Source organism: Lipomyces doorenjongii (genome assembly GCF_038497915.1).
Source record: "Lipomyces doorenjongii strain NRRL Y-27504 unplaced genomic scaffold V1508scaffold_44, whole genome shotgun sequence".
Lineage (NCBI taxonomy): Eukaryota > Fungi > Ascomycota > Lipomycetes > Lipomycetales > Lipomycetaceae > Lipomyces > Lipomyces doorenjongii.
The window spans coordinates 103,721-117,174 of NW_027118111.1; the positions used below are offsets into that span (position 1 = coordinate 103,721).

Here is a 13,454-nt window from a genome sequence, read left to right on the forward strand (position 1 = left end):
TTGCAGCATAGATTTGATATTGGAAAGTTATTATCGTTAATTAATTGGTGACTGGTCAGTGGCAGCTATTTTGCCGGCGCTTCAGGACTGAAAAGTCGCAGGAATCGCTAACTTAGTGGCAACAATTACGACAGACCATGGCCGCCTGATTTGCAAAACTAATTCTAGTCTATTGCGGAAATTGTCCAGTATTTGGACTCCTGTAACGACTTCATCAGCGAGTACTATCAAAGTAGCGCATGTTAGAAGTTGCGTTGGGATGACGTGAACATACGTCTACAACATTGCCGTCCAATTGCGTCAGGTGTTTACTTCGCCTTGCTCAGCCATCTGATTGCCGCACGACACAGTCCACCTGGTGCAGAGAAGGTAAACGCGCATTTTCTCGGTGTGGCCGGATTTGCTCGCTCGTAAGCTGTACAAAAGCGGGTCACAGAGTTTACTAGTCTTTTGAGTTATTCTGCCTGGCCGCCGAGCTTGCCGGCGATGATATGACGTAAACCTTTTAGAATGCGCTGTTTGCTAACGAACGCTGGCGCTACATCTATCTGAGGGCTTCGTACCAGACAATGTATCAAAGGACATTGGAACGAGTGCCCCGACGTAAGGTACAGTCTACATATACAGGTCACATTCATCACCATAACCGTCCAGTCCGACACCGACAGTCAACTGCTACTGCGATCCTCGTCTCCGGATAGCACGAGCCTATGCTATCCGCTGCCGCTCTGAGGCCTCAATTGTCTTCTCCCCCACACTCTGTTCGTAAATATGTCCGCCTCTGACATCTCCCGCCCGGCAACGTAAGTACACGTTATCCATTATTCAAGCATATCCTCAACGCCTATTTCTATTCGTATCGACGCACAATTTCAAGTTATAAGTGCAAATTGTAACGCAACTATTTATTCTAGGGTGCCGCGAACGCGCAGCTCGTTGAGTATGTATCGCCGATCAACTGCCGCGGCCAAGAAAGGCAAGTAGCTTCGCGCACGGTGAGGGATTTGCAAACAGACAAGGGCTATATACGTTGGCTTGGACCGCATTGAGTGCAACACTGCCAATGGTATTGCAGACTTGCAAATGCGGTTCAGACGACATATCTGTCCGACTCGATTTGCTATCTGCCTGAACTCAAAGCAAATGCTAACAATCTAGCCACATAGGCTCCCTCGAGGATTCTATCCGGACGTACAAGCTTCTTGAAGCATTACGATCAAGTGACACCTCATATCTGTCCAAATTTCTCGGTGCCACGAGCGACAGGAGCAGCACTTCGAGCGGTGTCTCGGCAGCTACAGGCACCACTCCCGCAGAGGTATCAAACCTGCTCCATCTCGCTGTTCAAGTCGCCTCTCCGTCTACGATCGAATTCGTCCTCGCATCTGGCGACTCGCACATTGAAATCAACGGCGTGGATTCGGACGGCAACACACCGCTTCATCTCGCAGCTGCGCTCGGCCGGGAAGATATCGTCTCGCTGTTGCTCAACCGACCTGGCATCAACGACACGATCGCTAACTCCGCGGGTAAGCAACCGGTAGAGCTATGTCGATACCCCGAACTCGCACAGGCAATGCAGGTCTCTCGCGCTCAGTTTGTTGAGCAGGCTGCGTCTGAGATGAAGAGATTTTTCCAATCAGGTTCTGTCGCGGGTGTGGAGCACTTGCTGTCCAATCCGAGGACGGCGGCTCTGCTTGATATCAACGGACAGGACCCAGACACCGGATCTACTGTTCTTCATGACGCGGCACGCGCTAGGGATGCCAAGATGGTCGAGTTCATTCTAGATCACGGCGGCGATCCATTTAGACGTGACCGTAAAGGCAAGCTGCCAAGTGACGTCGTGAAGGACGAAACTATCAAAAGAATGCTGAAGGCAGCTACCAAGAAACAGTCGATTATGACTGGTCAGCCTGCTCATGAGGCGCCGCACATGAAAGGTTATCTCAAGAAATGGACAAACTACACTGGCGGATACAAGCTTCGATGGTTTGTCCTCGAAAACGGTATCCTGTCTTACTACAAACATCAGGATGACGCGGGTACGGCATGCAGAGGGTCGATTAATATGCGCATCGCGACCCTCAGGCTCGATTCATCTGAGAAGCAGCGATTCGAGATAATAGGCAAGGGCTCAGTTCGGTACCATTTACGAGCAAACCATTCAGTCGAAGCGAATCGCTGGGTTTGGGCATTGACTCAGGCCATTCAGCACGCCAAAGACGAGGTCAAGAACCAACAGACGCCAAGCAAGCAACAGCAGCTCGCAGGCGACGCGCAGTCGTTCATAGCATCGCCTGGTCTCGACGATTCTGGCTCGAGCCGGTTTACAATCGCACAGAGCATCATTCCGCCGGCTTCGGCTCTGGGCAGCATGGGCAATGGAGGAAGTGTGCCTGGAAGCATGGCATCCGTGGATGACGACGAGGATGTGGATTTTGACGACGATGACGACTCGCAGGAGCATAACACTGTCGAACCACATAAGGACGAAGTCGGCATGACTTCTCATTCACTGAAAATGGAGATCAAAGTTTTACAGGATATTTCCGCCTCCATCGCCGACGAGCGGAGTTCTTTGGCATACACGCATCCTCGTGTTGAGTCCGTTTTGGGGTGTTACGATACGTCGTTGAAGTCGCTTAGGAATCTACTGGACGAGCTCATGCGGCAGACTGCTGATCGCGAGGCGTATTTCAAGCGGCGAGCGGAGAAGGAAACCGAACTTCGCAGGATTTGGGAAGAGAACATGCAGAAACTGGCCGAGGAGAACGATGTTATCGAGGAACATCTCCACGATGCCGTTGAAGAGAAAAAACTGGCGCGGAAGGCTCTGCGAGAAGTACTCAGTTCGAGTCAAAGCGAGCCAACCACGCCGGGAGTACAAACTTCCGGTGCGTCGTCACCCACGGCCGAGTTTGACCGGCTGCCAAGTATTAGGACGACCTTGACGACTACGAGACTTAGCTCGGTATTGACAGAAGATGAGGATGACGTGTTTTTTGATGCGATTGACAATGAGACGGCTATGGCTGAAGCGCGCGGTGAGCCGATTAAGATAACGGCTGGTGTGGAGGATGAAATAGAGAAAGAGACGTTTAACGAACTGCAACTGAAGAAGCGGGAGGAAATTATCAATGATGGATCGTTTCACGGATACGAGGATCCGCCCCGTTCACGTCTGAAGCTTGACGAGGATGATAGACCGAAGATAAGCTTGTGGTCAATCTTGAAGAGCATGATTGGCAAGGATATGACGAAGATGACACTTCCTGTGTCGTTCAACGAATGCACGAGTTTGTTGCAGCGTGTGGCTGAGGACATGGAGTACACCGATCTGTTGGACCAAGCTGCGTTGAAGAAGGACTCGAGTTTGAGAATGGTATATGTGGCTGCGTTTGCGGCGTCGGAGTATTCGTCGACGATTAATCGGATAGCAAAGCCGTTTAACCCGCTTCTAGGAGAGACATACGAATACTGCCGTCCTGACAGGGGATATCGCTTCGTCGTGGAGCAAGTATCCCATCATCCACCTGTTGGTGCAGCGTTGGCTGAATCCGCGCGGTGGGACTACTGGGGCGAGAGTGCGGTGAAATCGAAATTCAACGGCCGGTCGTTCGATATTAACCCACTTGGCACGTGGTTCCTGAATATTCGGCCAATTAGTGGCGGTCAGGAATTGTATACTTGGAAAAAAGTCACGTCGTCTGTTGTTGGTATAATAACTGGCTCGCCAGTTGTCGATAATTACGGTGAAATGCTTATTAAGAATCACACTACCGGCGACGTGTGCAAATTGAAGTACAAGCAACGCGGCTGGCTCGGTTCTGGCGCGTATGAAGTTTACGGTACAGTGACTGACAAAGCCGGGAATCCGCGCTGGTCTGTCGGCGGGCGCTGGAACGATAAGATATTCGGTAGGAAGTACCAGATAGACATAGGTGACAGTCTCGTCATGTTGAGTAAGGAATCTGATGGCCCGGTGCAGTCGATGGAGAAGCCTGCGAATGTGAACACCTCTCCGTCTCTCAATGCTCCGTTTTTGGTGTGGGAGAATCACCCGCGTCCTTCTGCGCCGTTCAATTTGACACCATTCGCAATCACGTTGAACGCGGTTCCGGAGAAATTGAAGTGGTGGCTGCCGCCCACGGACACGCGTCTCCGACCGGATCAGCGAGCGATGGAAGATGGCAATTATGATTTCGCCGCCAAAGAGAAGAACCGATTAGAAGAGAAACAGCGTGCGCGGCGGCGGGAGAGGGAAGTTGAGGGATCCGTGCACCAGCCGCGGTGGTTCAGGAGGGCCAAACACGCGGTCACCGGTGATGAGTATTGGCAATTTAATGGCGAGTATTGGCGTATGCGTGAGAATCTGGGACGGAAGTCCGTGGAAGCCAAAAAGCAACCGAGGTGGTCTGGCGTCGAAGATATTTTTAGCGAATAAGATAGTACTTGGAGTTGTGTTTGAGGTTCTTCTTTTCCTTTTTGGAGCCAGAAGTTTTGTTTGGATGTTGTTTTCTTCTCTGTGAGAGAGATGGGAGAAGTGTTCAATAAGAAATTCTTGGCTTATAGACGAAAATCACTTCGAACCGCTTTTGATATATAACGTTGTCGATTCTGTTACGTACGTTTTCATCCGTTGTTGGCGTGTTACTATCATAATTGTTATTAGTTTTGTAGTTCTTTTCATCATACTTATATTATTAATTCTCGTTTTTGTTTTTCGATTATGTAGTATTTTATGAGATGTTGTATTACAAGAGCCACATAATGTGAATATACCTCCAGATTACGAGATGCGATTATTTACAGATGAGATCCTTGGTAGTTTGAAATTATATATACGTGCGCGTGACTATGGATACAAGTAATTAATGATATAAACTAATTCAACTTTTTACAACTAACTCAAACGTAAGAGGTATTAAAATACAACCTGACCCAGTAATAATTATACAACCCATTTTGCCGCATCGTTGGTGGACCGATTCCGACAGGGCAATACCGAGAAATCATCGAAGGAGAACCATGCCAGATGATTTCGTACCCGATTGTGCGAGTTTGGATTTTGGTTTCGGTTTTGCGCTGGCGGTCTCGGGGAGGGACCGCATCCCTGCTGCTGCTCCGGATTTTTTTGCGGCGACTGCCAGTGAGGATGACGTGAGATATGCTTTTGGTGCTAATGCAGGGCGGATTTTTCTGGCGGCCGTGGTGGGAGCGGGACGTTGTAGCGACGTGCGGTTGCCTGTTGACTTGTGAGCGAGTGCTTCCTTATTCGGCTTCATAGTTGTGGTTGATCTTGAATCACGATTTGCGATAGGTTTCCGATGTCTGCCGGATGAAGATGACATACTCTGCATCGACCTAGGAACCGGAGACTCCGGTATCGGTGACTCGACTAATGACGTCTACTTCGCATTAGACTCCTCCCTCAAAACACGCCGTCGAATGAAACTTACATCCGGGATATAATACTCCACAAATGCATTATCTGGTGTCGCCGGACTCGACACAAAAATTTCACGTAACGGCATCCTGCTTCCCGATTTCGATAATGTGGTGTACACTGTTTTCAGAGGAGAATGGTGCGTGCCGTGATGTGGCTCATGTTCAAGTCCGTCTCGCCACGACTTGAAATCGGCGGCTAGTGTTACCGACGGCGCGTCCTTCGAAGTCCTCCGAGTGGAAAAAGATGGTGGGATGTTTTCTTTATTGTCGTCTGCTGCGTCGTGATGGATTACGAGTCGGCGGAGCGGTGTATGTGCCATTTTTACTGATGAGCGTCGTCAAATGCTGTCCAATTAGATGTCTGTAGCGTGCTCGTCGGATTCGTCAGCGTGTCGGCCACTTTGTAATTAAGAACAATAGCTCGTATAAACGCCGGTATATAAATTACCTACACAAATAAATAATCGGAGTTGGGTGAATGTGTATTCTATTCCTCGTCATGAACTTTGCAAAGACTCAGGCATGCCTACCACGGCAACATGTTTATTTACAACGTTCCTAATTTGTCCATTCCACATTCTACGCCAAAAATTACCGTTGTTCTGAGTACATAGCAAACTTTAATTCTCGTCTTCGTATTCTGCGTGGCGCACAGTTCAGGGTATAATTACTTATCAATGTAGCCACGAGGCTCGAGGCGAGACCGCAACGAGAGGCAACAGCCCCGAGCAGCGCGGCGGCGGCTCTCCGAGCGGATCGAGATTTGCAGGGATCGAACATAGATAGAGAGACTATTAGTTGCTGCTTAGTATCGTCCGTTGCGTTTGAGAGTAGTCTATTATAAAGAGAGCATGGGATTAAATTTGAAGACAGTGACGATACGCCTTCATTCGCAACAAAACAGTACATATATAATAGGACAGAGGGTCAGTCAGCGTTGCAGTGCATCCTCACTTAATATTGAATAATTCCAATCAACCGTTAGTACCGATGCCGTCAAATACAGCAGCGCTATATACATACGAATCACTGAACTTTTCTCGGCGCGCAGGGCATGCAAAAAACCATTCCTGCGCATCGATATCTCCTATGTCAGACGTTTCGACAACAACAGCACCTGCACCAGTATTTGAAAGGTACAACTGGCGGAGAAATAGCAATTTATCGTTGTCCGATGCGTGGCAGTCCTTATTTGCTTCCCGAGGACGAGCAAGTACGCCGAACACCGATTATGCACGCGTTGATCGGCCAGCGTTTTATTTACCCCGAAAATCGTACTCGGTGCAAGGCGACAACTGGGACACGATTCTCCTCCAAGACGCGGCGATCGATACAGGCGCGTCGAGTTCAACGACATCTGGCCCGTCACATACCGACAACGTGGTGCGGATAGTGGGTGCCTATTGCCTGTGGCCCTGCGCGACAAACGGTACGACGGTAAAAAATGAGGAATTGTGCTTTGATGAGGAGTATATCCCCAGATCTACAGTACTCGAAGAAACGCGCACATGGGACCTATTTGAGATTGACGAGGTCTGCGGACAGTATGCGGAGGATAGTGTTTGCACGTCCGACTCTGATGCGTGGAGACAGCTTGTGATGCGGGAGATTGAGTGTCGGCGACTAAGCACGGCTAGCTGGATATCAGAAGGCAGTTCCAGCAATGAAGAATTGGACAGCGCTGACGTGGATAAGTACTACTCGTCGGAAACAAGTACGAGTACGCCAGATGTCCATATGTCGGATGAGCGAGTGCTGAGGAGCGTGCAAGCGAATGTGCTGCGTCGATCGCTGTCGGAGCTTAGAGGGCGGTTCAGAAGTAAACGATCAATAGTGCCAATGCTATCATCGACTCTGAATTCCTCACAATGCCGCCGCGAGCATGACATGGGTGGGACCAAGAAGTCCCAGAGCGAGCTCGCAGGGGACTATTTGTCGCTACGCTCCGCCAGGCAGGGACATAGCGAGAACGGTTCACGAAGGAGATATTGAGTATTGCTTCACGTTTGAATGGCATCGAATGGAATTTGGGTTAGAATGTTATCGTTGTATTCATGAGTCTTGACGGCGTATGGATTAGTGTTAATATACGTGCATCTGAGAATGATTGAGTATCACACGACATATGGGCATGTATGTAACATGTCCCTTGCGGCGGAATACTATTTTACGTTGGCGCCGCTGTTAACGATAGGCGATTCGCTTATAACCGTGAAAAGCAGTGAGTGCGCAGCCGTTATTAGTTTTAGCCTCCACGAGAATATTGTACGAACGGCATGAAATCACGGCAGGTGTAGTTGTGCCATGAGGCAATGGTCGGTAGCGGAGACGATATGCCGCGCATATAGGCAAGTTTTGGATATATATAGTTATACATAAATAATAGCTATATCACCTTGTGATGTGTGAATGACGTGGGTTGTGACGCGGCTGAAAGCCGACTGTGGCATCCACGACGGCTTGCGGCTATATGGAATATTTGCCTCAGTCGGAGTCACCTCCGCTGTTGCCAATTTGACTGCGAGGTATTTAAAATCACATATGTACTACAAACTTACCTAAACATGTAAACTACATAATTTATACAAACAATACAGCAGTATATCAAACACGTAGATTGATTGTCACTAAATGGTGATAGAGCGCTGCGGCGCCCAGTCAGGGTGAGTGAAACGCGACGGAGTCACGCCCGAATTGTCCCGAATTAGGATGGCGATTATGTGATTGTGTGAATCGCACATGTTTAACATATGCATTGCCCTATTGTAATTGCAGTGTGGTATACAACTATATGTCATGTCTAGTATCTTGCGTTCTATTCATATATTTCAATATAACTATAGTTACAGGCGGTAAAAATATCGGCGTTGTGTCCGATGTGTGCCGGCCCGAGCCACTTAGAAAGAAGACGGGCCAAAGGGGCAATCTTGTGCTCCGGCTCTCCGGGGCCTGTCCCTATCTGCGTAGCTGCGGGTCTGTGGCGACCGTATCTACATCGTCATTTTGTATTTATGCCACAAACACACCATTACACGTGTGACGGCTGCGAAAATACTACCCCGCCTGGCGTAGGCCAGCAAAGCCCGTCTTTAACTACGCCGCCTTGCGACCTGCGTTCGTAGTTCGCCCCACAAAAAATTTGTAGAAGTCAGCATCAACTCTTCGCCTCGAACTTCCGCCTCTCCTCTTCTCTACTTCCTTTCACTGCACAATGGACGCCGCCTCTGCTCCGGCCTCGGCTCCTGTTCACGCCGTGTCTGGCGCCGGCGCCAGCGCGTCTCAGAATGAGTTTGCACAAGTCGACTCCTCCTCAAAACCTCCTCCTCGGATGCCATCTTCACAATCGACCACCATCTCGACATCTCGCGCCCGAGCGACTTTCCGAGCCCACGCAAGTGGTCTGCTCGACGGCGAGCCTCATATGACCCAGGACGATTTTGTGAAAGCAATTGCCCCCGCAAACGAGAACTACCACAAGATCGCACGTGAGTCATACGCTGTCCTTTTTTCGGTCGCCGACCGCAAGCACCGTGGTCTCGTCTCGTTCCAGGACTGGGAATTCTTCGAGAATCTACTGCAAAAACCCGACGCCGAGTACGAGATCGCGTTCCGCCTGTTCGACACGGACGGCAACGGCGTCGTCGACTATGACGAGTTCATCGACTATTACAACAAGAACAAGTCCGACGACTCCATTCCCTTCGACTGGAACTGCGACTGGGTCACACTGTATATCGGCGACAAGAAGAAGCGGCATTCCATGACCTACCAGCAGTTTGCCCAGATGTTGCGTGGTCTGCAAGGAGAGCGTGTTCGACAGGTACGCTGCGCAAGCTGATTTGCGATTGACTGAGTCACTAACTAACTCAACCAGGCCTTCCATTTCTACGATAAAGCAAACACTGGCTATATAGAACCCGAACAGTTCCAGAAGATCATTGAGAAGACCGCGAAGCACAAGCTCTCCGACCGCCTACTCGCTTCCCTCCAAACGCTGTGCAACATTTCGACCTCGTCCAAAATCTCGTATGCCAATGTCCGTGCGTTCCAGAATGTCATCCGTGAAACCGACATGGTCGACGTCATTGTCAGGAACGCATGTGCCAAATCTCCCGACGGCACGATTACTCGGCTCGACTTTATGAACGAAGCCGCCCGGTCGACAAAATTCTCGCTCTTCACACCAATGGAAATTGATGTCCTTTTCCATTTCGCATCTCTTGATAACAACACTGGGCGGCTATCCCGTGACGATTTCAGACGCGTGCTCGACCCGACGTGGCAGGACCCCGTCACTTTGTACACGCTGGCGCAAGCAGAGAAGGTTGAGGCCGCCAAAAACGCTTTCCACGACCCCGGACACTTTTTGTCTGAAGTCTTCGAGTCCGCATATCACTTCTTGCTCGGTTCCGTTGCCGGTGCGCTCGGGGCGACCATCGTCTACCCGATAGATCTCGTCAAGACACGCATGCAGAACCAGCGATCAAAAATTCCTGGCCAGTTGTTATACAAGAACTCCTGGGATTGTTTCAGGAAAGTCATACACAGAGAAGGGGTTGCGGGGCTGTACTCCGGTCTTGGCCCCCAACTAGTCGGCGTCGCCCCCGAGAAAGCCATAAAACTAACAGTGAACGACTTTGCGCGGGGGAAGTTCACAGACGAGAGCGGCAAGATCACTCTCCTCGGCGAGATCATTTCAGGCGGTTCGGCCGGCGCTTGCCAGGTCGTATTTACGAACCCACTCGAGATCGTCAAGATTCGGTTGCAGATCCAAGGCGAAGTTGCAAAGTCGATTGAAGGCGCTCCAAAACGGTCGGCCGTGTGGATTGTTCGCAATCTTGGCTTGCTGGGATTATATAGAGGCGCAACTGCTTGCATGATGCGAGATGTCCCGTTCTCGGCTATATATTTCCCAACTTATGCGCATCTCAAAAAGGACTACTTTGGTGAAGGACCAAACAAAACCCTCGGAATCGGGCAATTACTCGTCGCGGGCGCAATCGCAGGAATGCCGGCCGCATATTTCACGACTCCTTGTGATGTCATCAAGACTCGATTGCAAGCCGAAGCTAGGGTCGGCCAGACACACTACAGAAACATAGCACATTGCGCGACGACAATCATGCGCGAAGAAGGCTTTAAGGCGTTCTTCAAAGGTGGGCCCGCGCGCATCATGAGGTCGTCCCCGCAATTCGGATGCACGCTTGCCGCCTATGAAGTGCTTCAGAGTTTGCTCCCGCTGCATGTCGGCGGCAAGACCGAGGCTGGTCACTCGATCCCGTCTGGCGAGGCGAAAGAGGTGCCACCTGAGAAACGGCAAGTAGAGTATCTCAGAAGTCGGAATGCGTTGAAAATATTGTTGGATATTGACGAGAATTTTGGAAAGCCGAAGGTTTCGCAATTGAAGGAGTCATGGAAATTGGTGCCTGGTTTCAACGCCAAATAGATTGTGGATTAGTTTATTTCATATACATACATTCATACGATGGGTTTGCGCATGGTGATGGATTGGTGTTTTTCAAAATATAATTTTATGTTGATACAATATCGAATCACAATCGGAAACAGCAGTCGGCGGACGCATGGCCGCTTATCATAATACACTAATTTGGGATCGGATAGTACAAAGTATTCATCAGCTTATATATGCGCGTTTAGATTTTACTTTGTTTTAGTAGTGCAGGAATGTGCGTTTTGTTGAATTATAAGTATCAAAGTTGCTTCGAATAACCTGCGATTTATATAATCGACTTCAATTCGAAACGGTATGGAATGATTAGTGTAGGATATTCCAACTTCCTCTACGATACAATTATTGACCGCCGCCGCCACCACCGAGCATGAACACCAACACCAACGGCACAATAAACATCCAATACTTTTGAATAAACGATTTATTTTCCTACAATCTCGTTAGCCCCGTCGTCCATAGCTTACCACTCTTCCTAATAAACTAAAAGTAAAGGAAAGTAGCTTACGTCCTGCACTTGTTTTGTGATCGTCACAGGTGCCTTGAGAATCGCGACAGGGCCGCGGTTTGGCGGGAATACAAGCACGTCCGAGGATTGGGCGCGGGCAGTGGTCATAGGCGTGTAAGTGTAGTCCACGTGCCAGATCTTGCCTGACGACGTTAGATGGAGGGAGAATATGTCCTTCGCGCCGCCGGACGTTGGGATGTGCTTCATTCTATTGTTAGCTTCCATTACCAGATGGATCCATCATGTTGGACAACTCACGTCGGATAATACTTGCTCGTTCACAAGGACAAGATCATTCGTGGATATTGATTCGCCTCCGAAGTCGGACGGTAGGACCTTCGCGGCATGCTTGTAAGGGTTGTAGGTGAGTTTGACATCATTGGTGTATGTAGATGTTAGTGATTTGATTGGGATTGTCAGGTCCGATACGTCGACTTTGCTGAGGTCGGCGGACGCACAGTGAATGGCGGCAAAAAGGACGACGGCTGATATGTCTAGCCGCATTGTGTTGTGTATGTTGTGAGATGGTGACCACCGTGAGGTAAACGATTGATAGTCTAGTTTAGATGGAGGTGCGTAGTAGGTATGATACAAAGGATCACGAAACTCAATCAGATGCGGCGTCGTCGTTCGGGGCGCCAAATGGTAGTGCACAACTTATGCCTTACAACTAGCAGATTACAATTATTCTGTTAATAACGCGCTTTAATCCTCATCATCGGATGCATATACATCTTCTTCTAATTTCTTTTCCTTCTCCTTTCGTCTCTTCTGAAGTAATCTCTCTTCGAATCCATTCGACCGATCGACGCCATCCCACCGGTGCCCCGGTGGGATATTAAACCGATTCGGCGGAAACGCACCCTGATAAACTTTCAAGCCTGTAGCACTAACTGTCTCCTTCTTCCTTTTTAATAAAAATCTGGCAGCCGGATCTTCCCAAAGTGCTTGCTGCTTCAGTTCATCATTCAATTCTTTATCGTGCGCATACCGGTTCAGCGATACCGCACTAGCTTCATCCAACTTCCGGTCCTCCTCTTTCCGTTGAAGCTCTTGGACTAAACCTTTATTCAGCTCCTTCTCCTTCTCCAACGCCTCAGCCTTCTTCTTCTCCTCATCTAATAGCTGTTGCCGCATTTTTGCTTTGTACGCATTAATATCTATCCGTCGCCCGGACGCATCTCGGTATACGACTTCAGCGTTTTTACCTGAAGTTCTACTATTCTCCATTTTCTCCATCTCCGCGGCGAGTTTCTTATCGAGCGCAGCTTTGACCTGGGCTGCTGTTTTTAGACCACCTGCACGTTCCGGCCGTGTTAGGGATGATTGTTCTGCGTTGATTCCAGTGGCGGAGATATCTTGGTCCTCGTCTTTGACGACGATGTCGTCAGGATCTTTGGAGGAAGTTATACCGATTTTTCTCCAGCCGGCACTCTTTTTGAATCGACCATCCGCGATTTCGACTGTAAAGTCATTAACCCGTTGCCCCTCTCCACTTCTCCATTCCAACGCATGATTAGAACTAACCTGTAACAGGGGCATCTTCACCACCCTCAATTTCCTCGTCCTCATCATTGTCATACCTTTTTCCAGTCAAACCCCACATTTCTGCGTCGTCGTCCGCAAGCATAAGTCCGTCTTCAGTCGCCACATGTTGGTGTTTCTTGCTGTGTGTGCTTGATTTAATAGAGTTGCTTGAGTCTTTATCTTTTCGTTTGCGTTTCTTGTGGGACTTCCTATCGGTGGGAGTATCAGCTGTGAGGTATTTCGATGCAAGGTAGTCTAGCCGAGACATTGCTTTGGGTGTGCTCACTCTGTTGGCCTTTCGATGCGTACGATGATGTGAAGACATTCTGGCGTGGCGTTGAGACGTAAACTTTCAATGGTGTGGCTATGCAAGAATTAGATTGGGATTGAAGCTGTAAATGGTCTAGAACAACGCGAATATGCAAAATACACATCACGATATGCTACGCTGCTACAACGATTTCATTATATCTGCGCATTTCTAAATCGCATCTGCAC

At 49.2% G+C, this 13,454-nt stretch overlaps 6 protein-coding genes across 6 annotated transcripts; 3 read left to right on the top strand and 3 right to left on the bottom strand.

Annotated features, from left to right (window-relative positions):
• Positions 1–592: 592 nt before the first annotated feature.
• On the top strand, positions 593–4,897 carry V1508DRAFT_456940 (Oxysterol-binding protein-domain-containing protein). Its single transcript, XM_066942666.1, has 3 exons — positions 593–803; positions 915–976; positions 1,167–4,897. The coding sequence occupies exons 1-3, from the start codon at positions 772–774 to the stop codon at positions 4,445–4,447; spliced, it is 3,375 nt and encodes a 1,124-aa protein (XP_066794492.1). The 5' UTR covers positions 593–771; the 3' UTR covers positions 4,448–4,897.
• On the bottom strand, positions 4,549–5,971 carry V1508DRAFT_421639 (uncharacterized protein). The gene is made up of 2 exons (XM_066940910.1): positions 5,463–5,971; positions 4,549–5,411 (listed from the first exon to the last, which is right to left on the bottom strand). Exons 1-2 carry the CDS (start codon positions 5,769–5,771, stop codon positions 5,016–5,018), a joined length of 705 nt encoding a protein of 234 aa, XP_066794493.1. The 5' UTR covers positions 5,772–5,971; the 3' UTR covers positions 4,549–5,015.
• Positions 5,972–6,540: 569 nt separating this feature from the next.
• V1508DRAFT_398844 (uncharacterized protein) lies at positions 6,541–7,443 on the top strand (the record flags this gene model as incomplete). Its single annotated transcript, XM_066938226.1, has 1 exon — positions 6,541–7,443. One exon carries the CDS (start codon positions 6,541–6,543, stop codon positions 7,441–7,443), a length of 903 nt encoding a protein of 300 aa, XP_066794494.1.
• A 1,129-nt stretch (positions 7,444–8,572) lies between these two features.
• Positions 8,573–11,179, top strand: V1508DRAFT_440764 (mitochondrial carrier domain-containing protein). Its single transcript, XM_066942273.1, has 2 exons — positions 8,573–9,271; positions 9,326–11,179. Exons 1-2 carry the CDS (start codon positions 8,663–8,665, stop codon positions 10,895–10,897), a joined length of 2,181 nt encoding a protein of 726 aa, XP_066794495.1. The 5' UTR covers positions 8,573–8,662; the 3' UTR covers positions 10,898–11,179.
• V1508DRAFT_203296 (uncharacterized protein) lies at positions 11,081–12,003 on the bottom strand. The gene is made up of 3 exons (XM_066936211.1): positions 11,688–12,003; positions 11,430–11,630; positions 11,081–11,353 (listed from the first exon to the last, which is right to left on the bottom strand). The coding sequence occupies exons 1-3, from the start codon at positions 11,931–11,933 to the stop codon at positions 11,264–11,266; spliced, it is 537 nt and encodes a 178-aa protein (XP_066794496.1). The 5' UTR covers positions 11,934–12,003; the 3' UTR covers positions 11,081–11,263.
• Positions 12,004–12,134: 131 nt separating this feature from the next.
• V1508DRAFT_398847 (Pre-mRNA-splicing factor of RES complex-domain-containing protein) lies at positions 12,135–13,224 on the bottom strand (the record flags this gene model as incomplete). Its single annotated transcript, XM_066938227.1, has 2 exons — positions 12,135–12,892; positions 12,957–13,224. The coding sequence occupies 2 exons, from the start codon at positions 13,222–13,224 to the stop codon at positions 12,135–12,137; spliced, it is 1,026 nt and encodes a 341-aa protein (XP_066794497.1).
• Positions 13,225–13,454: the final 230 nt, after the last annotated feature.